General features: G+C 49.3%; 1 protein-coding gene across 2 annotated transcripts in view; it reads right to left on the bottom strand.

The window, feature by feature from the left end:
• Positions 1-3,276: 3,276 nt before the first annotated feature.
• LOC118214852 (spondin-1-like) overlaps positions 3,277-24,209 on the bottom strand; it is a 134,808-nt gene continuing 113,875 nt past the window's right edge. For both annotated transcript variants that reach the window (XM_035395121.1, XM_035395122.1), the window contains exons 9-16: positions 20,346-20,486; positions 18,979-19,054; positions 18,088-18,270; positions 13,574-13,744; positions 11,981-12,148; positions 10,487-10,651; positions 7,463-7,735; positions 3,277-3,470 (exon numbers count right to left, since the gene is read on the bottom strand). In XM_035395121.1, the coding sequence (XP_035251012.1) occupies positions 3,307-3,470; positions 7,463-7,735; positions 10,487-10,651; positions 11,981-12,148; positions 13,574-13,744; positions 18,088-18,270; positions 18,979-19,054; positions 20,346-20,486 (1,341 nt within the window). In that variant the 3' untranslated portion in view covers positions 3,277-3,306. The remainder of the gene's footprint in view (positions 3,471-7,462; positions 7,736-10,486; positions 10,652-11,980; positions 12,149-13,573; positions 13,745-18,087; positions 18,271-18,978; positions 19,055-20,345; positions 20,487-24,209) is intronic.

Here is a 24,209-nt window from a genome sequence, read left to right as displayed (position 1 = left end):
ATGTTATGTTGCTATGTTATGTTGTTATATTATGTTATGTAGCTATGTTATATGATGTTATGTTGTTATATTATGCTATGTTGATATGTTATGTTGCTATGTTATGTTATGTAGCTATGTTATATGATGTTATGTTATGTTATGTTATGTTGATATGTTATGTGATGTCATTATGTTATGTTATGCTTTCCTTTAACCACTTGGTATAATGTGCTCCTGAGTCCCCATTATTTCCCTATTGTCCTTCAGCCTCACCTTGATGATTGACAGTAGACTGACCAGCCCCCCACAGCTATTAGCTGGGTTCTTCCTGGAGCCTCTTCCTTGGGGAGTTTATTTCACACTCGCTGTCATTTTTGGGTGTTCAGTCCAACTTTTTCTTTCATCTTTGTGACAGTCTCTCTGTAAGAACAATGCTTATAAATAAAACTAAATCGAATTGTATTAAATCCTTTCACTTTCTTGAAAAGTCACACAATAATGTACAAATTGTCGCAGTGCAAAACGGTGGTACTTCAGTTCAGATTTAAACAATAACCTGTGATTAAACAAACAAAAAAACATTAAAAGCACTAGCCTGCTGCTATCAGCTATACCTGACTCAAATCTGGAAAGAAAATTGTGTGCTGGATAAGATGCTCCAGTCACCATACTCTCCCATCAATTTAGATCAGTGTGACTCGGCACTTGAGAAAATGGCAACTGGCCTGACTTACTCATGTGTAACTGTAAACGGGTCTCTGAGTGACCTATACAAAGTGTATATTTATCAACATCTAAGGCCGTGGAAATGAGAGAGGACGGACAAAATAACACTATATTCCGTCAAGGCATTATACTAAAGAAAATTAACATACAAGGTTTCCTTCCAAAGAATGGAGATAGCACCACCAATATTCACCACAACAAAAGCAAATTGAGTTATTACATGGCACCTTACCTCCATTCATTTCAGAGTGCTGCAATGACACATTTTAGTGTCTTTTACATAAACAATTTAGGATTTATTGTATTTGTTATTTTTTAAAATAAAGAATATAATACATTGCTCTGAACCAATTGGTCAGAATAATCATGCTGATCTGGATAATTTACAAATGTTTTACCACCATGCAAACACAAATACAACATATCCAGTCATTATTCTGAAATAATTAGTCAGACTTCAGTCAAATAGCAAATACCATCACGAGTATCATGAACAGTTTTAAAGCTGCAAGTCTCCATCTAGTGGTGAATTTCTGCAATGCACATGACATTCATACACTGACACTGTGCTCTTTGTCGCCATCTGGTGGACAACATTGTGCAAAACAAGAGTGCTAAATGAAAGTAACGTGAACTTGCCCATGGGTCTATAAACTCCGGTCCTGGTGAGACATAATCAATCCCTGATGGTCTTTGATTTTACCTTAAAATCAGCACCCGATTCAGACCCAAATAATCAAATGGAGTGAGTTAACCGTGTAATCAACAGCTCATTTATTTAGTGCGGAGTAACAACAACGAGCAGGGCCCGTGGCTCTCTAGGTCCAAGGTTGCACACCCCTGACATAGCCCTACGGATTAATAATTAGGATATTAATTAAGATAGATCTGTGTCCGTCTTGAATGTTAATTTTTACACATTGTAGCCCTATGGAAGCAGATTTAAAGAGAGCCAAAGTGCGTTGGTCAGATTCCGTGGTCTGCCTGTGGTCTGAAATGTACAAGAAGGGGAAACAGTCCACAGAAGGTTTTGTCACATTTACTTTTATTGTAAAGGTGATTTATTCCAAAATAGTAATATGTTAGAGAGAGAGACAGAGAGGGAGAGTAAGAGAGACAGAGAGGGAGAGAGAGAGAGAGAGAGAGAGAGAGAAAACAAGAGACATCTATAAAACATCTACACAAGACTTTGGTAAGAATCCTGGGTGACATTCTTATCAAAATTCCACAGCCTGAAAGTAATACATTTCCCTAACGATGCACAAAAGAATAAAGCAAATTAAGCTGTAGAGCCCCTACTTGTATTAGAGGTGAATAAAAAGTCACGCTGGATTCTTGTCCTAAAAACAGCATCTTGAGGTGTATAAAATGCTGGAATGGTTGGTTGCCTGTGCTTTCAGTTCAGGAATATATTAAACTATTAAAGAAGTTACCACAGGATATAACAGTTCTATTTCTTAATCCATTGTTTTTTTTCTTCTTTTGTTTACTTAAGAATAGTATACCACAACGAAGTTTACAGCAATCTTGCAAAGGAATTCTATATGCAACAGATCTATTTTGTACACGCGGTGGAAAATCAATCTCTTTTTAACCGGACGGCTCGCTTCCAAGACCGGCAAAGGGCTGTCGACCCCACCCTTACAATAACGCTCAACGCGGCAGTTTGGCTCGCTCGAAACTACCTAAAACAGAGCAAGAGGACCCTTGGCAGCGCTCCTTCACGAGGGCTGCTACTCGGGCAGCCGGAACACCTCAACTGCCGTCCTCTTCTATCGACTCTTCTATCGGGTTAGCGCGCTTTCCGCTAGCCGCTCGAGAAAACCGCGACTTTCTCAACTTTTAAAAAACAAACAAACAAACAAACAAACAAAAAAGAAACGGAAGAGCCAGGCATGCTTATGATACGGGACTTGTTGTCCGCGTGAGCGCCGCCGCAGAGAAAAGCTTCTGTTTCGAGTTAAAACGGCTCGGGCGAGGGGGCGGTCGTGCGATCCGGGCCGCAAAAACCCGCGATCCGGGCCGAGAAGGCTGCCTTTCGCGACCTTGACTATCGCGACCCGGCCCTTCCGGCCCGCTAGCGTCAAACTCCGGTCCCGGGTGGGGGGGGGCATCCGCCGGTTTGTCGGGGGTTGTTCTCGGCGCGAGGGTTTCGTTTGAGTCGTCGACCGGCCGAAGGGACCCGCGCACCTCGTTCTCGAATGCCTCGCCTTGCATTCCGATCGGAAGGAAGGCCCACGAAAACGCCGGAGACGCCGGGGTAACCCCTCGGGATTCGGTTTGGACACCCCTGCTCCAGCCTTCACCTGATCCACATAAAAAAAGCCATGGAGCACCCCCTCCTGCCCCCCACCCTACCCCCCCGGCCCCCTCCCTGCCCCCCTCCCTCACGGAAAACAAGATAGAAGTCAAGCCAGTGCCTTGAGACCCGGAATAACACAAGACTGATTTTGCTCCTTGTCAGCCCTATACCGAATCCGTAGGATCATCTAGCAAACCCGCCCCCCCCCCCCCGCCAAACGCCCCCCCCCCACCCCCCACCTCCCACCTCCAACCCCCCCACGCCCCGCCCCGTCCCGCCCCCCGAGGGGGCGCCCCCTAGCAGGGGTGCACGTTGCAGGCGCGGATCTCCTTCCTGTCCTTGCAGCTGGCGAACTGCGAGCTCTTGAAGCGCTTCTTCACCGTCATGAAGCGCTCCTGGATGCCCCCGCCGCACGGCTTGGTGCAGTCTGTCCAGCCCGACCACGGCCGCATCCGGCACCCTGCGCCGCCCGGGGGGGGGGGGGGGGAGAGGGGAGAGGAGGAGGAGGAGGAGGAGGAGGAGTCAGCGGGAGGCCTGAGTCCGAGGACCACCCCGCTGTACAGAGTACGACATGAACGCACGCATCCACAAACAGGTACAGGGTCTATTATTATTATTATGTAATATTGGAGTGCTAAGCAGTGGTGATGGGAAGGAAGCCATATTTAGGAAGTTTTGGGACTGTACTGAAGTGAGAGTATTTAAAGAGTTTTAGACTGGGACTGTACTGTGGTGAGAGTATTTAAGAAGTTATAGACTGGGACTGTACTGGGAGGTGAGTATTTAAGGAGTTTTGAGTGGGACTATACTGGGAGGTGAGAGTATTTAAAGAGTTTTAGATTAGGACTGTACTGTGGTGAGAGTATTTAAGGAGTTTTAGACTGGGACTATACTGGGAGGTGAGAGTATTTAAGGAGTTTTGAGTGGGACTGTACTGTGAGGTGAGAATATTTAAGAAGTTATAGACTGTGGCTGTACTGAGGTGAGAGATTTAGAGGCACATGCTTCTGTGCATGTTAAACTGTTGCAAATTAAGAACAAATCACAAATCGAGCCCCCTATATGTGGAACGTTCATGCACCTATACTAGCAGGAAACAGTAGCACAGGGCACTGTCTGAATCATGCTTAGTTTAAAATTAAAAAAAATATTCAAGCATTCAATAGAATTTCTACACAATTCGGTTTCACCGTGTGGAAATTACCGAACTTTTTAATGAACAGACCCCATTTCAGGGCATGTTGAGCCCCCTCACCCCTCAAAAAAATCTTGATTGAAGGTTAATCTTATGGATGAAATGTCATGGTTCACAACTTAGAACAAAACAGACCATAATACTTCAGAACTGCGCTGCATGGTAGCATGGTTACTTGATTTGCAGCAACATGCTAGTGAATCTGTCTCTGATATGGCACAGAGACAGCTGTTACACAGAAAGCAGCACACCCTACGCTTTGTATTTTTTCTTAGACGGCTTATCCCTTAGTTCTTTACAGTAGTTAGAAGATCAGTTGTCGTCAAAGTTTCCTCTAGTCCACACTGTTCGTAAAACTAGACGTCGCCATTCATGGAACAAAGAATACTCAGTGCCTGCGACTTCCAAGAGAATTTTAGATAAGAATGTGTATTTGTGACGGAAACCCCAGACCTCAATATGAGTGTTTGGCATAACAGATACTGTTCATGTCCGCTTTCATTTGAGCCTATGGAAAATATAGCATTCAGTTTCATATATCGTGTCCCGTTTGCAAGAATTAGGACGGAATTATGCAGTGGAGATTTGAGACCTTTGTCGATTGGTACAAATTGCACAAATTACAAGCACTGTCAAGAGGGGAAAATGGCAGAATGTGTCCGTTCCCGGTTACGCTGGGAAAATTTTAGATGGGGCTTTCCTTAACTTCGCTCTTCTGGGAAGTGTATACCACAAGAGTATAAGCACAAGATCGCACTGACACTGCTGCGGTCTTGTGATTTTCTGCCATCTTGTGGTATACTGTGATCTTGTGGTATACTAGGATCTTGTGGTATACTGTGATCTTGTGGTATACTAGGATCTGGTGGTATACTGTGATCTTGTGGTATACTAGGATCTGGTGGTATACTGTCATCTTGTGGTATACTAGGATCTGGTGGTATACTGTGATCTTGTGGTATACTAGGATCTTGTGGTATACTGTGATCTTGCGCTATACTGCCATCTTGTGGTATGCTGCCATCTTGTGATATACTGTCATCTTGTGGTATACTAGGACCTGGTGGTATACTAGGATCTTGTGGTATACTGCGATCTTGCGCTACACTGCCATCTTGTGGTATGCTGCCATCTTGTGATATACTGCCATCTTGTGGTATACTGTATTCTCGTGGTATACTGCAATGTCGTGGTATACTGTTGTGGCAAAATTACTCGTGAAGGGGAAATGACATCATCTCAGACGGACGCCGTGTTCTCATTCCCCGCAATTAGAGACGATGCGCACCTGGTGGGGGAGCGAGTAGGGACCTCCCTCCTCACTACCGGGGCGGGGGGGGGGGGGGGGGGGGGGGGGGGGAGCATCTGCTACCGTCTGAAGCTCATTAGCGTGGAGTTTAAAGGCGCTCCCCCTCCCCCCGTCGAAGCACTAACCAATCACGTCTGGCCCTCAGGGTTGGGTTTTATACGACCATATTCACCGCATATTTACATGACCATCTGTGAGAGCGATGGGTCACTTTATCAAACGGACAGGGAGCGTCGAGCCGTCTGGCCGTGCGGAAGTAAGCGATAGGGGACCGTGATTGGTCAGTTCGTGAGCGAGGGTCAGGATTGGTTGTCAGGGTGTATCAGAAGCAGTGTTAGTAGTGGAAAACACTCAGGGCCAGATTCACTAAGCCTTTTGTGACTACATTCAGGCGTAGATATGATATGGTGACATTTTGCCCCAGAAACATGCGTCAAAGTGTACACTATCAGAGTAAAGTGCACACTATCAGAGTAAAGTGTACACTATCAGATTAAGGTGTACACTATCAGAATAAAATGTACACTATTAGAGTAAAGTGTACACTATCAGATTAAGGTGTACACTATCAGAATAAAATGTACACTATTAGAGTAAAGTGTACACCATCAGAGTAAAGTGTACACTATCAGAGTAAAATGTACACTATCAGAGTAAAGTGTACACTATCAGAGTAAAGTGTACACTGTCCGAGTTAAATGTACACCATCAAAGTAAAGTGTACACTACTAGAGTAAAATGTACACTATCAGAGTACAGTGTACACTATTAGACTTGATTTAACACTGAACATTTTTAGTGTACAGGATTAGGCGCACTATATGACTACATCCCTTTACTGGAAGGTTCTACTTTAAGTCCAATCCAACCCATTCCGGACAGGGTGCCCACACGTCTAACTTAACTTTACCGGTACCTTCAAAAAACCTGAGGTTAAATTGGGACACTTAATCCAATACGGGTTCTGACAAATTACATTCACTCCTTCTAAGCAACCGTGATTCGTTTTTTAAGGGAGCGAGGGAAGCCAAGCTCTCCCCCCCGCCGCTTCGGGCAAAAAACCATTACGCTTTTTTTTCATCGAACAATTGGCCCGATGAATAAATTAACCCTCCCTCCCCCCCGTCGTCTCCTCGCGACTCGGCTCTCGCAGTCCGCAGTCCGCCCCCAACGTCGCCCCGAACGGATTTTAGCATCGTTAGCGCCCCGCTCTGAGGCCACAGAGATAAACGCGCTTCCTCAAATCATCCCATCAGCCGCTACGCTCCGCGTAGTCGGTACGTTACGTGGCGATGATGTCACACCGGCGCCTTTAAAAGATTTGGGGCTCGGGAACACTCTGGTGGGGAAAAAAACAATCCGGATATCACGGCGTAATGCAATAACAAGTTTAACTGCGATACTGTTCCTCAGAAACACGCGTTGCTGGTCAGACGTTAATAAATGTATTATTAAGGGTGTGGTAAGGATCTGCAGACTAACACAACCCCACACAAGGTTAGAGTATGCACTCTTTCGATGTTCGTAGATACGTAAGATAGCGTCAGTAGCCAAAGAACACTTGCACAGAATGTTTAAAAATCTGGAAGTATATTGATAAATTCTGTACTAAATGGCAAAAATTCTAGCGTAAGAGATATCTATGGTGCAGACAGGCATATTCTAGCGTTAGAGACATCTATGGTGCAAACGCTATATTCTACCATTAGAGATATCTATGGTGCAGACATCCATATTCTAGCATTAGGGATATCCATGGTGCAGATGGCCATATTCTAGCATAAGAGATTTATATGGTGCTGACGGCCATATTCTAGCGTTAGCGATATCTATGGTGCAGACGTCCATATTCTAGTGTTAGAGATAACTACGGTGCAGACATCTTTATTCTAGCATTAGAGATATCTATGGTGCAGACAGCGTCGGCGCGGTGGGGACGGCGGCTGACCTGGGTGCTCCTGCGCGGTGTCGTCGTGGCTGGGTTTGCTCCGCCTCTTCTCGCGGTCCTCCTTGCGCTTCCTGCGCTCCTCGCCGGCGGCGGCCCCGGCGCCGCGGTTGCACTTGCGCACCTTGCACTTCCTCCGCTGCACCGTCTCGGGGCAGGCGTTCCCGCCGAACTGCGGCTCCAGCGTCACCATCCGCGTGCGGATCACGTGACCCTTCCCGCACGACTTGTTGCACTCGGACCACTCGGACCACTCGGACACGCCGCAGTCCGTGGCTAGGGGGGGGGGGGGGGGGAGGGGAGGGGAATCCGCGTTACACACCGTCGTTAAGTTCCCATCGCTACCCTTCACCCCCGTTCGTTTCTGAGCCTTTCGGCGCATTCAATTTGGAACCAGCGACCTTCCTGTAATCTTTCGATTTTTAATCTTCGTGTAGATTTTTCACGTAGATGTAGAACTGCTTACAGTAGCTTCAGCAGTTTGACATGAGAAGGGTACAGGGTGGTATGGTTGCTTAGCTTCAGCAGTTAGCCAAGAGAAGGGTACAGGGTGGTATGGCTGCTTAGCTTCAGCAGTTTGACGTGAGAAGGGTACAGGGTGGTATGGCTGCTTAGCTTCAGCAGTTTGACGTGCGAAGGGTACAGGGTGGTATGGTTGCTTAGCTTCAGCAGTTAGCCAAGAGAAGGGTACAGGGTGGTATGGCTGCTTAGCTTCAGCAGTTTGACGTGAGAAGGGTACAGGGTGGTATGGATGCTTAGCTTCAGCAGTTTGATGTAAGAAGGGTACAGGGTGGTATGGTTGCTTAGCTTCAGCAGTTAGCCAAGAGAAGGGTACAGGGTGGTATGGCTGCTTAGCTTCAGCAGTTTGACGTGAGAAGGGTACAGGGTGGTATGGCTGCTTAGCTTCAGCAGTTAGCCAAGAGAAGGGTACAGGGTGGTATGCCTGCTTAGCTTCAGCAGTTAGCCATGAGAAGGGTACAGGGTGGTATGGCTGCTTAGCTTCAGCAGTTTGACATGAGAAGGGTACAGGGTGGTATGGCTGCTTAGCTTCAGCAGTTTGACATGAGAAGGGTACAGGGTGGTATGGCTGCTTAGCTTCAGCAGTTTAACATGAGCAGGGTACAGGGTGGTATAGCTGCTTAGCTTCAGCAGTTTGACATGAGAAGGGTACAGGGTGGTATGGTTACTTAGCTTCAGCAGTTAGCCATGAGAAGGCTACAGGGTGGTATGGTTACTTAGCTTCAGCAGTTAGCCATGAGAAGGGTACAGGGTGGTATGGCTGCTTAGCTTCAGCGATAGTTTTGGGGAAAAAAACTGTTTTCTTGTGTTGTTTGTGAACATTCTGTTATTAAGTTTTTCTGAAAAGAACAACCATAAACGAGTGCACTGGGAATAACCTTTCATACAGTTCAGAATATATTGTGCAAAACAAAGAAAGCATTTTAGGGGGATCCTACTGTGTAAAAGAAATATTGTTCTAATAAAGAGTACATTCAGAGACTACCTATCTCCCACGTTCAAACTTCGAGCCTGAAATAGCTTCACTGTTCCCTGCTGAATTATACAGGGTGAGCAGTGGCCTTATTCTGGCTACATTGCACTTCCCCCCCTTGCTGCTTTTGCTGGTAAAACCTGTGTATTCTTCACGGTGAAAAAAATTTCCCCTGAAACAGTGAAAATAAACGCAGCCGAACCAACCTCGAATGAGCAATGCTTAAACGCCTTTTATTCCGTAAATATACAGGATATAAATACATTCTTCCACTTACAACACAGTTCACTGCAAAGCAGCAATTTAGGTGGGGTCAACTTTTACTTAAGAAGGTGAGGTCCAGAATGGAACTCAAATTATGGACTACGCTTCGCTGAACATTCGAAATCATATGTGGACAGTGAGTGCCAAAATTCGGAGGAGCAGAGATTACAAGGTAAGATGAGCTACAAGCTACGATGCCCTTGTGCATTCGGATGACATTGCACTGGACAAATTCTGCTGTAACAGCCTGGTCTTAGCAGTAGTATATAAATATGCTACCCTGCCAAGGTGTAACTTTGGTGGGATTGCACACCTGCCACCCCAATATATACACAGAGAGAAACAAAATCCTGGGAACCCAGCCCCCCCCCCCTTTGTAATAGCAAGCTTTTGCCCCCTTTGCAAGATTCCATAAACACAGAATTGAAAAGCTAAACTTTAGTTACGATGTGATTATTAATACTTTATTAAGCATTTACAACCTTACCAACCTTTCCCTGATATCTGGTAACCCCCAACCTTGTAACAGCTTAATCAAAAGTGTTTAAAATGTTGGACTATATAGCAAAACTTTAATTATGACATGGTCATTAATGTTTTATTAAGCGTGTATAAGCGCACCCTATTTGGCGCATGCCTGTGTAATGCGCTGCAGCTGTGTAATGCGTGTGGGGGAAAGGCTGCAGCACTCAAGTTTGGCGCATGCCTGTGTAACGCAGTGCAGCTGTGTAATGCGCATGGGGGAAAGGCTGCAGCACTCACATGTTTGGAGTTTGGCGCATGCCTGTGTAACGCAGTGCAGCTGTGTAATGCGCGTGGGGGAAAGGATGCAGTACTCACATGTTTGGCGCATGCCTGTGTAACGCAGTGCAGCTGTGTAATGCGCGTGGGGGAAAGGCTGCAGCACTCACATGTTTGGCGCATGCCTGTGTAACGCAGTGCAGCTGTGTAATGCGTGTGGGGGAAAGGCTGCAGCACTCACATGTTTGGCGCATGCCTGTGTAACGCAGTGCAGCTATGTAATGCGCGTGGGGGAAAGGCTGCAGTACTCACGTTTGGCGCATGCCTGTGTAACGCAGTGCAGCTGTGTAATGCGCGTGGGGGAAAGGCTGCAGCACTCACATGTTTGGCGCATGCCTGTGTAACGCAGTGCAGCTGTGTAATGCGCGTGGGGGAAAGGCTGCAGCACTCACGTGTTTGGTGTTTGGCGCATGCCTGTGTAATGCGCTGCAGCTGTGTAATGCGCGTGGGGGAAAGGCTGCAATACTCACGGCACTCGGGAAGCATGCACTTCTCCACCTGCTCCAGGTCCTCGGTGCACTCGCCCAGCTCCACGGGGGACTTGAGCATGCGCTGGCGCGTGCGTGAGCCCTTCCCGCACGTCACGCTGCAGTCGCTCCAGTCCGACCAGGGCGACAGCATGCAGGGGATGGTGTCTGCGCAGGCAGGGACACCCACAGAGCGCGCTTCAGCCCATCAGACTAAATGGGGCTTCAGTCCCACAGGCTGAGGGGATTATGGGTATTGAAGACTGAGGGTTATGTGGGTATTAGAGGCCATGGGGCTTGTGGGTACTGGAGGCTGAGGAGATTGTGGGTACTGGAGATTAAGGGGATTGTCAGTATTAGAGGCTGAGGGGATTGTGGGTATCGAATGCTGAGAGGATTGTAGGTATTGGAAGCTGCAGAGTATTGGGGGCTGAGGGGATCATGGGTATCTAAGGCTGAAGGGATTATGGGTATTGGAGGCTGAGGGGATTGTGGGTATTGGAGGCTGTGGGGATAATGTTTATTAGAAGTTGAGGAGATCATGGGTATTGGAGGCTGAGGGGTCATGGGCATTGGAGGCTGAGGGGATAATGGGAATTGGAGGCTGAGGGGATCGTGGGTATTGGAGGCTGAGGGGATAATGGGTATTAGATGTTGAGGGGATCGTGGGTATTGGAGCCTGAGGGGATCATGGGCATTGGAGGCTGAGGGGATTGTGGATATTGGAGGCTGAGGGGATTGTGGGAATTTGAGGCTGAAGGAATTGTGGGAATAGGAGGCTGAGGGGATCGTGGGAATTGAAGGCTGAGGGGATCGTGGGAATTGGAGGCTGAGGGGATCGTGGATATAGGAGGCTGAGGGGATCATGGGCATTGGAGGCTGTGAGGATCATAGGCATTGGAGGCTGAGGGGATCGTGGATATAGGAGGCTGAGGGGATCATGGGTATTGGAGGCTGAGGGGAATGTGGATATTGGAGGCTGAGGGGATCGTGGGAATTTGAGGCTGAGGGGATCATGGGAATTGGAGGCTGAGGGGATCATGGGTATTGGAGGCTGAGGGGATCGTGGGAATTGGAGGCTGAGGGGATCATGGGTATTGGAGGCTGCGAGGATCGAGGGAATTGGAGGCTGAGGGGATTGTGGGAATTGGAGGCTGAGGGGATCGTGGGAATTGGAGGCTGAGGGGATCATGGGTATTGGAGGCTGCGGGGATCGTGGGAATTGGAGGCTGAGGGGATTGTGGGAATTGGAGGCTGAGGGGATTGTGGGAATTGGAGGCTGAAGGGATCGTGGGATTGGAGGCTGAAGGGATCGTGGGAATTGGAGGCTGAGGGGATTGTGGGAATTGGAGGCTGAGGGGATCGTGGGTATTGGAGGCTGAGGGGATTGTGGGAATTGGAGGCTGAGGGGATCGTGGGTATTGGAGACTGAGGGGATTGTGGGAATTGGAGGCTGAGGGGATCGTGGGTATTTGAAGCTGAAGGATGGGTACTCACGGCACTCGGGCATCATGCACTTCTCCACCTCCGCCACCTCCGCGCTGCAAAGGGAGCCGTCTGACGGGGGCATCTTCACCATGCGCTCCCGCCGTTTCATGCCCAGCCCACAGGTGGCGCTGCAGGTGTCCCACTCGCTCCACTCTGTCACCAGGCAGCTGCTGGGGGCTGCAAGGTTTAACAGCGCTCGAGGTAAGGCCAGGGTTAAATAACTGCCTCAGACTGTATGTGAAAAGTTATTTACAATGTTGAGTTGATATAAAATGCTAGCGGAGGCGTCACATAACTATATATATCAGCAGGTGAGAAGAAAAGAGCTCCAGCGTGTTGTTCCTGTTTTTGGTGCAAAAGAGCAGCTCTCACAGCACAGCTCACTTTAGGGAGGGGTAGAGGGGCACTCACAGCTCACTTTAGGGAGGGGTAGAGGGGCACTCACAGCTCACTTTAGGGAGGGGTAGAGGGGCACTCACAGCTCACTTCAGGGAGGGGTAGAGGGGCACTCACAGCTCACTTTAGGGAGGGGTAGAGGGGCACTCACAGCTCACTTTAGGGAGGGGTAGAGGGGCACTCACAGCTCACTTTAGGGAGGGGTAGAGGGGCACTCACAGCTCACTTTAGGGAGGGGTAGAGGGGCACTCACAGCTCACTTTAGGGAGGGGTAGAGGGGCATACACAGCTCACTTTAGGGAGGGGTAGAGGGGCACTCACAGCTCACTTTAGGGAGGGGTAGAGGGGCACCCACAGCTCACTTTAGGGAGGGGTAGAGGGGCACCCACAGCTCACTTTAGGGAAGGGTAGAGGGGCACCCACAGCTCACTTTAGGGAGGGGTAGAGGGGCACCCACAGCTCACTTTAGGGAGGGGTAGAGGGGCACTCACAGCTCACTTTAGTGAGGGGTAGAGGGGCACTCACAGCTCACTTTAGGGAGGGGTAGAGGGGCACCCACAGCTCACTTTAGGGAGGGGTAGAGGTGCACCCACAGCTCACTTTAGGGAGGGGTAGAGGGGCACTCACAGCTCACTTTAGGGAGGGTGTAGAGGGGCACTCACAGCTCACTTTAGGGAGGGGTAGAGGGGCACCCACAGCTCACTTTAGGGAGGGGTAGAGGGGCACTCACAGCTCAATTTAGGGAGGGGTAGAGGGGCACTCACAGCTCAATTTAGGGAGGGGTAGAGGGGCACTCACAGCTCACTTTAGTGAGGGGTAGAGGGGCACACACAGCTCACTTTAGGGAGGGGTAGAGGGGCACCCACAGCTCACTTTAGGGAGGGGTAGAGGGGTACCCACAGCTCACTTTAGGGAGGGGTAGAGGGGCACTCACAGCTCACTTTAGGGAGGGGTAGAGGGGCACTCACAGCTCACTTTAGGGAGGGGTAGAGGGGCACTCACAGCTCACTTTAGGGAGGGGTAGAGGGGCACTCGCAGCTCACTTTAGGGAGGGGTAGAGGGGCACTCACAGCACACTTTAGGGAGGGATAGAGGGGCACTCACAGCACAATTTAGGGAGGGGTAGAGGGGCACTCACAGCTCACTTCAGGGAGGGGTAGAGGGGCACCCACAGCTCATTTTAGGGAGGGGTAGAGGGGCACTCACAGCACTCCTCGTTGACGACGCACTTGTCCGACTCCTCGGTGGGCAGGGTGCAGATGGAGCCGTCCTCGGGGAACTGCTTGACGTACCTCTCCCGGGACCGCACCCCCATCCCGCAGGACACGCTGCAGGGGGACCAGGTGATCCACTCCGACATCATGCAGGTGGACCCTTCTGTGGTGGGGCAGCGAGCGAAGAGGGGGGGGGGGGGGGGGGGGTTACCACACCCAAATTTCTGACACCTCCGCTCTATCTCCCATCAGGCTCGGGCTCCAGCTCGGGAGAGGGAGCCGTCTGTCACTCACTTGCCACCGCTTTGCCGACTGTCACGCAAAAACCGATTTCGGTACTTTGTTCAAACGAACTCCCTCGTTCTCACCGAGCGCATTATGCAGTCCAACCCGTGCGTGAAAATATGCTTACTGCAGCTCGCCGGTTCATTCTGTGTTCCGAAACGACGCTCTGCTTCAGTTGCTTCGGCGTGCCTGTCACTCAATCTGTGCCTGCGCCGGCGCTCACCGAGTCCCCGCGGATCGCGAGATCCTCCGCAGAGTAAACATTTTCGGAGGTAAACGGCACGCGACGCGGTTAGAAACGACCGGGGGGGCTTGGCGTCCCCGTTATATCCCGCTGGACAGAATCCCCCAGTTCTGTGTTAACAGACCCGTTCTGCAGCCCCGTTTCAACCGTCACGTCCACCTTCCCTTGCTGCTTCCCTTCCGGCTCTTCCCCTCTCTGGCCACCAGGGGGCAGAGGCGCCAACCGAGAACCTCCAAATTACCCAGCTGTGGAGGCTCACCAGAGAATCAGGCAAATTCCAATGTGAAGTCGAGCGCAAACGTATTTGCATATGCAAATAGCCGTAAATATTTTGGAGGACTTGAAGAGTTGTTTTTTTTTCTCAGACATTCCGTCTTAACGCATGCCTAATTCCGTATAACGAGCGGTAAAAGTCAATGCCGGGACTGTTAACAACGCTGGGCCTCTGTTTGTGCGCTTTAACGCGTATCCAAGGACGGCTACGGTCCTACCGGCGCGGTTCGCGTCTCCGAAGGGTCCGAGCTGCCCGTGTACATAAATCAAAGCTGGAGACACACTAGGTGCGAAAGTCCCCGAACGTTACTGTGCCAAAAAAAATACGGAAAGCAGCCTGTATGCCAAAACCATAGTCATAGTTTAACAGTTTAACAGAGTCGAACTTCCAGAAACAAAGACTACAGTATAGAGGTGACAAATTACAATCTGGATGCCTGCTACATATAAGCATTATGGCATAGTCGGACGGAGTGTGGCACAGTGGGTAAGGAACTGCGCTTGTAACCGAAAGGTCGCAGGTTCGATTCCCAGGTAAGGACACTGCCGTTGTACCCTTGAGCAAGGTACTTAACCTGCATTGCTTCAGTATATATCCAGCTGTATAAATGGATACAATGTAAAACAAATGCTATGTAAAAGTTGTGTAAGTCGCTCTGGATAAGAGCGTCTGCTAAATGCCTGTAATGTAATGTAATGTAGTCGGCATTTAGCAGATGCTCTTATCCAGAGCGACTTACACAACATTACACACAGCATTCACATTGCATCCATTCATACAGGTGGATACATACTGAAGCAATGCAGGTTAAGTACCTTGCTCAAGGGTACAACGGCAGTGTCCTACCCGGGAAACACACCTGTGACCTTTAGGTTACAAGACCGGCTCCTTGCCCCTTATACTTACACCGCTGCCCCAGTAGGCCCAGATCGACCAAGCGGCAAACAGTACGTCAGACGACGTAAAAACCCAGTCTGCAACAATAAAACCTTTGCATGGTGGCAAATACGGGAAGTGACATCACAGGGACACGGTTTATCAGAGCCGGTCCTCCAGACACAGTAGAGACCGCAGCAGAGAGGTGATAAATGACTGTCTGAGTCCCTCTGGCGGCGAGCTCAGCGCGCTCTGGGCGTCGCCCGTTCTCGGCGACGCGGAAACCGAGGCCGGTAAAACCGAGCCCCCTTTTTTTTTTTAAAGCAGCGCTCAATCTTCGTCCCGCAAACGATCTCTCAACGCCGCCGCGAATAGGCGTGTTTTCTTTTTTTTCCAGGCGCGACGGATGAACTTCGTTCTAATGGACTTTCGACGGACCTGACCCCCCCCCCCCCCCGCCCCCCCCCAGCGCTGGCGCAAATTGAGAAAGGGCGGCAGCGCGAGGCCTAATAAGGCGGAACTAAGCGGAAGCGCTAATAAAAGCGGTAAATAAACAGCGGCCCTGGCGAGGCCTGTCGGGGGGGGGGGGGGGTGGGGTGGTCGCCGTGCCGCTGCGCCAATCGATACCCGCCCCTAACGGGCCGTTAAACAAGAACAAAATGGCGGTGCGAAGCGCAGGAACATCTGAAAAGCCTGGGGATGCCGGGGCCATTAATCGATGACGCGCGGCGAGAAGGGGGAAATCCGACGGCCAATCGAACGGCTCCGACGGCCAATCGGCTCCGACGGAACTCTCCGCCTTCGACTCTTGACATAAAAAAAACAAACAAACAAAAAAAAAAAGAAAGAAAAAAAAGAAAGAAAAAAATAACCCCCCGTATCTTGCCAGGATGTAAGAGGAAACTAAACTCCCTGCTGAAAATTCCAGCTAAGACCAGCTGGGATTCCCCGATGTTTTAAAGATGTGTTTTTGATACTTCGAGCTGGTCCGAGCTGGTCTGTGGCTGGTCTGTGGCTGGTCCGAGCTGGTCCGAGCTGGTCCGAGCTGGTCCGAGCTGGTCAGAGCTGGTCTGTGGCAGGCCGAAGCTGGTCTCTTAAAGGCTGCTCCTTACTTTCCGCGTCCGCGTGTCCGTGAGGGTCCGCTTTGGTCCGCGTGACGTAAATGTCGTCATCCGCCCATGTCCGCGAGGGTCCGCGCGGACCCCTATGCGGACGTCCGGAATTTTCAGCAGGGCTGACAAAGTGTGACGTAAGTTAAAGGACTGAAACGGTTGTGACGGGGAGAGGTGATTGACACACGTCAATAACAGAGGCTTCCGACCTATAGCTTCGCTATTTACGCGAGGGCTAGGCCGAAGCCAGCGCTCTGTCATTGGACACAGCGTTCCCAAAACTGCCGCAGACGTTTTCTTAGCACGACGGAACCGACAAGCTGGGCTAGCCGCTATCGTGCTAATAGCGGGCTTCGCCCACCTTATTTTTTTTTCAAACGCGCTCCTCTGCTCCCAGCACCTGGGCTAGCCGCTATCGTGCTAATAGCGGGCTTCGCCCACCTGATTTTTTAAACGCGCTCCTCTGCTCCCAGCACCTGAATGCCTGCTGTGCCCCGGCTCATTTTAAGCGTCTGACATTTAAATACTCACTTTCTGTCTTTTCCCCCCCGCCCCCCCTTTATTCTTGGCCTTCAGTACACTCTGTTAAAAAACGCTGTATTGGAGAATCACACTGTGCAAGAGGCAAACCGTAAAGATTAAACTCCCACATCACAGCGCAGGTAGTAATTAAAGTCGTTCGCGGGTTTTATGCTGAGGAGTTACAGAAGCGTAATACCGCCTCAGACTCAAATCCCCGTCTGAGAAACACAACAGCGGTCCGATCCCTGTCGAAGTTTTATCGGCTTGCGATCAAACGAGTGAAGGATTTATCGACTCCACAGCGCCTGCGGAGAACCTCCAGGCCCAGGTTTGACCTTTCACTGCTGAGCGAGTGAATCGATACTTTCACCTGCTCTCGTGGGGGGGGGGGGGGGGCAAACTTTAGGTCTACATTCTGTCATTTAATGAAGCGTTCTCAAACCGCTGAAGACTTTCATTTTTGTGCGATCGAACCGACAAGGTGGGATAGCGTGCTAAACACAGGCTTCGCCCGCCTGACTTTTTAAGCACGGTCCTCCGCACCTGGTATACTGAGGCTAGGCTAGCCCCAGTCTCTGCATGCCTACCGTAGCTAGGCTAGCCCAGCCTCCGGATGCCTACTGCGGCTAGGCTAGCCCAGCCTCCTGATACCTACTGCGGCTAGGCTAGCCCAGCATCTGGATGCCTACCGCGGCTAGGCTAGCCCAGCCTCTGGATGCCTACTGCGGCTAGGCTAGCCCAGCATCTGGATGCCTACCGCGGCTAGGCTATCCCAGCATCTGGATGCCTACTGCGGCTAGGCTAGCCCAGCCTCCGGATGCCTACTGCGGCTAGGCTAGCCCAGCATCTGGATGCCCACTGCGGCTAGGCTAGCCCAGCATCTGGATGCCTACCGCGGCTAGGCTATCCCAGCATCTGGATGCCTGCTGCGGCTAGGCTAGCCCAGCCTCCGGATGCCTACTGCGGCTAGGCTAGCCCATCTCTCCCTGCTTGGTCAATTGGGTCTGAGGCCTACATGCACAAGCAGAGTGAAGAGAAGCTTCTCCTAATAAGGAGAGAGTATCAAAAAGATGGGAGAAAAGGACAAATGGGAAGTAAGCTTTAAAAAGCTTCCTTCAGACCAAAGGAGAGCACGTAGGCCTGCGTGGGCGTGGGAGTCGGGTGGGGAGGACTAGGCCCCGCCACATCCTCACCCTCGTCGCTGCAGCCCGGCCCCATGCAGGGCTCAAAGTCCTGGGTGTGCGGGCAGGAAACGCTGAGGTCCAGCTGGGCCTTCAGCATCCTCTGCCTCATGCGCTTGCCCTTATCGCAGGTGGAGGAGCTGCAGGCTGACCAGGGGGACCAGTTGGAGTAGATGCAGGTCTCCGGTGTGTCATCTGTGGGGGGGGGGCAGGACAGACAAAACCTCTCAATCAATGCACTGGCTCCCCTCACTGTCTTTTGTCTGTTTTTTTTCCCTTTAAGATAGTAATGTTATCAGTATAGCTGCTGTGTAAAGATACAGTGAATGTTATGTATTCCAGAGCCTCCATTTTTGTAAGTTGCTCCAGATAAGACAGTAATTGATTGCAACTGTAATAATTAATAATCAAATAATCTGTCGAGTTGTATTTTTATATACACAGAAGTAAAGAAAACCCAGAAATAAACTCTAATTGAGCCCTTTTGGTCGATACTAGATATTACTGCCCGACCCATTAATAGATCGAGCTGAGCTCGTATAATTGAAATGACAAGCCTGAATGGGTTGAATGGCTCTTTCTCTTCTTACGTTTCACTGCTTCTGTGTTCTAAACCAATTAACAATCAAAACAACCAAACCTAATTGCGTGTAACGACTTTTACGATACGCGAACGCGGCGAAGGATGCGACAATCGCGGAAAAAGGAGAACGACGCCCGGACCACGACGGGTTTTCTCCTTCGCTTTTTTTCCGAGCGCTCTGTACGGGGGGGGGGGGGGGGCGGAAATTCGGGGGAGGTCCGCGACGGGACGCCACCAGCCCGTCGATCGAGCCGCCTCGCGCTTAGCTCCGCCCTCCGATTCCGGCGACCGGCGGGGAAACGCGAAACGGGCCAGCTCACCTTCTTCCTTCTCCTCCTGGGCGATGTCCGCCACGATGTCGTCGACGTTGTCGGGGACGATGTTGCACTGCTCGCCCTGCGGAGGGGGAGGGGTGGGGGGGGGGGGGGGGGGGGGAAAGCGGGCCTCGGCGTCATATCAAAGCCGCGATAAGATCATCAATTTGCCGCCCGATCCCTATCGGCGCAGCCGAGGCTTGTAAACAACCCGAAAATCCATTCCCCTCTCCAAAAGCCTGGCGCGCGAATGTCCTCCGTACCCTTTGTACGACAGACACCGGGCGATACGTTCTCAAGGTTAAGCTTAATAGAAATTTCTCTCGTCTCCGCGAAGCTGTTCAAACACCCGTCAGTGACGGGGAAGCCGTTAATGATTCATTTAGTCTGTAAAAGGAAGGGCGGTCGTTTGACTTGGGAACATAAGGTACTGACATTAATTTGCGTGCTGACAAATAAGTCAACAGATGTTTAACCCAGCCCGAAAACAAGCCTGTCTGCGCTGTTAGGCTAATAGCGATGCTTGCTCCCTGCTCTCGATGGCTGACTCACTGCATTCTGAAAAAAACAACTACAATTACATTTTCTGTGTTTCTGTGTTTGCTCATGAGCTGGTTTGTGTCATTACTTCTGGCTGGTTTGTTTTGTTCAAGACATTTTTGGATAAGAATTTTTTTGAATGACTCAACCGTTTAGCTAAACAACGAAAATAAAGTTTGCTGTAAATGTTCATATCACCGGCCTAAAAGACAGCGGACATGATGTGGGCAGTAATGCCGAGGTGGTGAGACAGAACCTGGGGTCGGGGGCTAGTCTAGAATACGAAACTCTCTCACTTTTAACCCTTTAAGGTATAAAATCACAAATGCGTATATGTGATAGGAATGTTCGTAACTGAACATTCTAATGCTGATGTAACAATCACGACTGGTACTTTAAAACAATGGAGTTCTAGAACACTGACTTAGAATTTTGAAAAACATTCCAAAAAATATAGTCTTGAAACAGTGAAAAACATTACTCATACAAGTACAATGTATGTCTACATTGAGATATTAACCGTTACAATAAGTGCCATATCACACCCTTATGTTGTTCTATTTTAGTTTTAATATGTTCAAAAAAGTTTTATCAGGTGTTTAACCTGCAGTATATAAAAAAATAAGTTGAAATACAACATTTTTGATTAATATGTACACTAAAATATAATTATAAGCTCTTGTTTGGCAACTTTAAAATGCAGGTGACATTATGTAAGCACAGACGAGTGTAAATCCTGAGCAAGTGAAATAAGAATCCAAGATGGATTCCATACAGACGGAAAGCCATAGTTGTTAAACTGTTGTTGTTTTTTGTTGGGGTAGGGGCGTTACCTTCCTGGCGATCCTCTCCACCACCACGCGGGCGACGGCCGTGATGGGCCCGCCCTCGGGGTCGTAGAAGGGGCTCTGGGGGTGGTCCAGGCTGGTGAGGGGGCGGATCTTCTCCTGGGGGACGGTGGGCTTGTTGGGAGACTGCGGTGGGAAAGGGAGGCACAAAATGGAGGCCGGGCCCGGGGAGCCGGCGGCTCCAGTCGCCATCTGGCAGGAGCTCGGCGGTTTAATCCCAATATGCATCATTTACTGACTGTGTAATACTCCCCGCCGTCCCCTTTACGCGTGATTTATTGCCTCCTTCCCCGGAGAACTCCGCGTGGCTCACCTTTTACACCGCGTCTGAAGAATAGCTGCTTTGTGCGGAAGCGAAGAAAAAGTAAAGCAAATCGACCGTTCCGTGGGATTTTACGGCGGGAAAAGTTTGACGTTTATAAAGTTCGTCACTTTGCTTTATGATTCAGATGAAAGCGACGGGTCCAACTTGAGTGCCCTTAAGTAGAAAAGAGCTCATCAAGTCTTATAACAGCTCATAAAGTCTTATAACGGCTCATAAAGTCTTATAACAGCTCATAAAGTCTTATAACGGCTCAAAGTCTTATAACAGCTCATAAAGTCTTATACGGGCTCATAATGTTTTATACCGGCTCATAAAGTCTTATAACAGCTCATAAAGTCTTATACCGGCTCATAAAGTCTTATAACAGCTCATAAAGTCTTATAACGGCTCATAAAGTCTTACTGCATCAAGCGGACAGCGCTCACAAGAGCCACGCTTTTCAAAAGGCGTTCAGAAACGCGGTCCACATCCAGCGAGCGCTGCCTTTGGTACGCGAGCAATTTAACGGCCTCCAACTCAGAGGCTGCAGGTTCACTTCCAGAAAGGGCACTTCGGCTGTACCCTTGAGAAAGGCCCTTAAATATCCAACCGTATAAGTGAATACATTACATTTGACAGACTGACCGTTTATGAACTTCTTCAACCCTACAGGTATTTAGCAGACACTCTTATCCTGAGTGACTAACTCAACTTTTACATAGCTGGATAACCATTTATACAGCTGGATATATACTGAAGCAATGCAGGCTAAGTACCTCACTCAAGGGTACAATGGCAGTGTACAACCCGGGAATGTGACCTTTAGGTTACACGACCAGCTCCTTACCCATTATACTACACCGCTGCCCTAACATAGTGTGGTTAGTGTATAGGAATGTGAAGTGTGAAAGTCGCTCTGGATTAGACGCCTAAATGTAAATCTGCGTCGACCCCGCCTCGAGACGGGCGCATTCGGTAAGCCGACCGGGAGAGGTGAACGCCCCGAGCCGCTCCGCTGACCGCACGCGGAACGGCGTGAGCTGACCGCACGCGGCTCGGCAAACTGAGGCAGGAGCCAACGAGAGAGGACGGCACTCCGCCTAAACACCTCTTTAAAGGCGCGCGCCGTGGACCCAGGGGCGTGTCTACGGGTGGGTTGGGGTGGGCAGTGCCCACCCAGAGATAAGCCTTGCCCACCCAGAGGACTCATCTGCCCATCCAATGAAAACTCAGAAAAAATCACCGTTATAGCTATTTTTTAGCGTCCATAGTTTTCTGTAATTTTGTCATTGGTTATCAAAAAATGCACTGCTTTCTTATTTGCCATTTTGAAGGTGTGGGCGTGCTTAGTCAGTGCTGCTCCTTTACATTATCGCCAAACCAGGCCACTTCTTCACACATGCGGTACAGGCATGGTTAAGTGAACTGCAAAACCTGTTTGTAGTTAGCTGCTATCAGCAATCCAATTAAAACTTAATACCTTTTTTCTTTTTTGTTTATACTTGTTTATTCTTTTCTCTGATATTCTTATAAGTTATATTAGTAGTCTTGTATAGTTTCACAGTTGAGTTTGCACGTTTTGCAAGCTGCATGTTTCTTTTAAGTTCTTTTAAGTTAGCTAGCCAGCATTTTTGTACAGCTGTTTCCGTGGATAAAATTGCATTTATAATTGTTATTTTCTGTTAAAAACATTTAATTCATATTCAGGGAGGTAGCCAACTACTTGCAAGTTAGATGACACGTGTAGCCGTTTACTAATACCATCTCACCGTTTCAGGCTGGAAAATAACCCGTTAAACTGGAGAAATTGTCGAGTTGTCTTAGAATCTTTATCGCCGCAGAATGCAGCAGGGCTGGGAGCGTCGGCATAGGAACGGACTCCGCAATAAAACTTCAAGCATGTCACAACGGGTACAACCACAGACATATATATGTCTATGGGTACAACAGCTGTTTTAGAATGTCATTGCATCGTTTTTGCAGCCCGGATCAAAATCGGCGTGACAGTACCGACAGATATCTCTTTTTAATGTTAGCTCCCCCTCAATATTTAGAACATGTGCATTTGTCCCCCTGAATTTTCCTTTACATTTCCACCATAAATTGATGCAGAAAAGGCACAAATTGGTGCATAAAAATTCACCAGAACGCAGGAAATGAAGTGTTTGACGCTCAAAATTTCCTGGGGGAAGACCCCCAGACCCCCGGCTTAATGTGTCCCCCCCAATGTTCAAACGAAACCTACACCACCGGACATTTTTTTGTGTTACAGAGTTTAATAATGTTTTTTTTTTTTTCACGGGGTAATGGCCCCAGACCCCCCTACAAAAAGTGGATGCTATAATTTAATCCTTTTGTCCCCCCCCCTTCTCAAAATTAAACTACAGCCTTGTTTACATACCCTATAGGAAAAGCAACATTTTGTGTTGTTGCCCACCCAAATAATCCAAATGCCCACCCAAAGATGACATCCTAGTAACAACTCTGTGTGGGCCGCGAGTCGTACCCTTTTCTGGTTCAGTTAGACGGGGGGGGATGTGTTTTTCAGCCAATCGGCTACAGGGGTGATGATCAGCTGCACAGTTTGAATCTTTTGCGGGTCGACTGCAAATAAGCCCACTAATATCGAGGTTCAATAACGGGTATGAATAGCAGCGAGGTTCACTCACACCCCTATTCCTGCTCAATTAAAATGGGGGCTCTCTTGCTGAACGGCAGCTGTGACATGACATAGATCAGTGGTTCTCAACCTTGTTGCCCCCGAGGCCCCCCGTTTCCACGGAAATACCCCCCCCCCCCCCCACAGGAGTCATATCTGCCTGTCATTATTGTGACTCCATCTGTACACCCTCCAGTACAGCAAATCAAGCTTATTCTATTTAACCCCATAAAAGCATAAGAGTGATTTTTTAAAACTTGCTGTTGTAGTAATCCTGAAATACACTATACACTATTAATTGCTTGCTTTGTTTTACTTATTTAGCTGAATAATTATTTATGCGTTGATGTTTTGCGATTCAAGTTTTGAATAATTTACTATGATATCAGGGCCCCCCTGGCAGCTCCCTGAGGCCCCATTTTGGGCCCCGGCCCCCCTGTTGAGAACCACTGACACAGATCGCCCACAATGAGCCCCCCCCTTCTCGAAGCGTGGCGACGCTCCCGCGGCTGGGTCCGAAATGTTTCAACGACAGCTGCGGTGCCGGCTCTGCAGTGGCAGTTTGCGGCATCTCGCGCGTGAGGGGTTTCTATTATTCGAGACCTGCGCGTGTGAACTGTCTACCGCTACGAGCACCCATTTTGAAACGGCAACGGACACTTGTCGAGTCATTCTGTTGGTAACTGCCCGGAGTGGTTCATCCTTCTTTTAAACTCAATTTCTGGGAAGCTTGGTGAAAACAGCCTCTTAGCGTGGACGGTAAGCACCCTGCTCATTTCAAGCGAGATAGTCCACTCGTATGAACTTTCAGGCCGGCGGACGGCACGGTCCTGTAACGCATCCGTTTACCACAGGCGGCAGGAAATGACTGAAGGTGCACCTCTCG

The sequence above is a fragment of the Anguilla anguilla genome, chromosome 16, assembly GCF_013347855.1.
Source record: "Anguilla anguilla isolate fAngAng1 chromosome 16, fAngAng1.pri, whole genome shotgun sequence".
Classification (NCBI taxonomy): domain Eukaryota; kingdom Metazoa; phylum Chordata; class Actinopteri; order Anguilliformes; family Anguillidae; genus Anguilla; species Anguilla anguilla.
The sequence above is the reverse complement of the archived record's forward strand: the minus strand, read 5'-3'. Positions and strand labels throughout refer to the sequence as shown.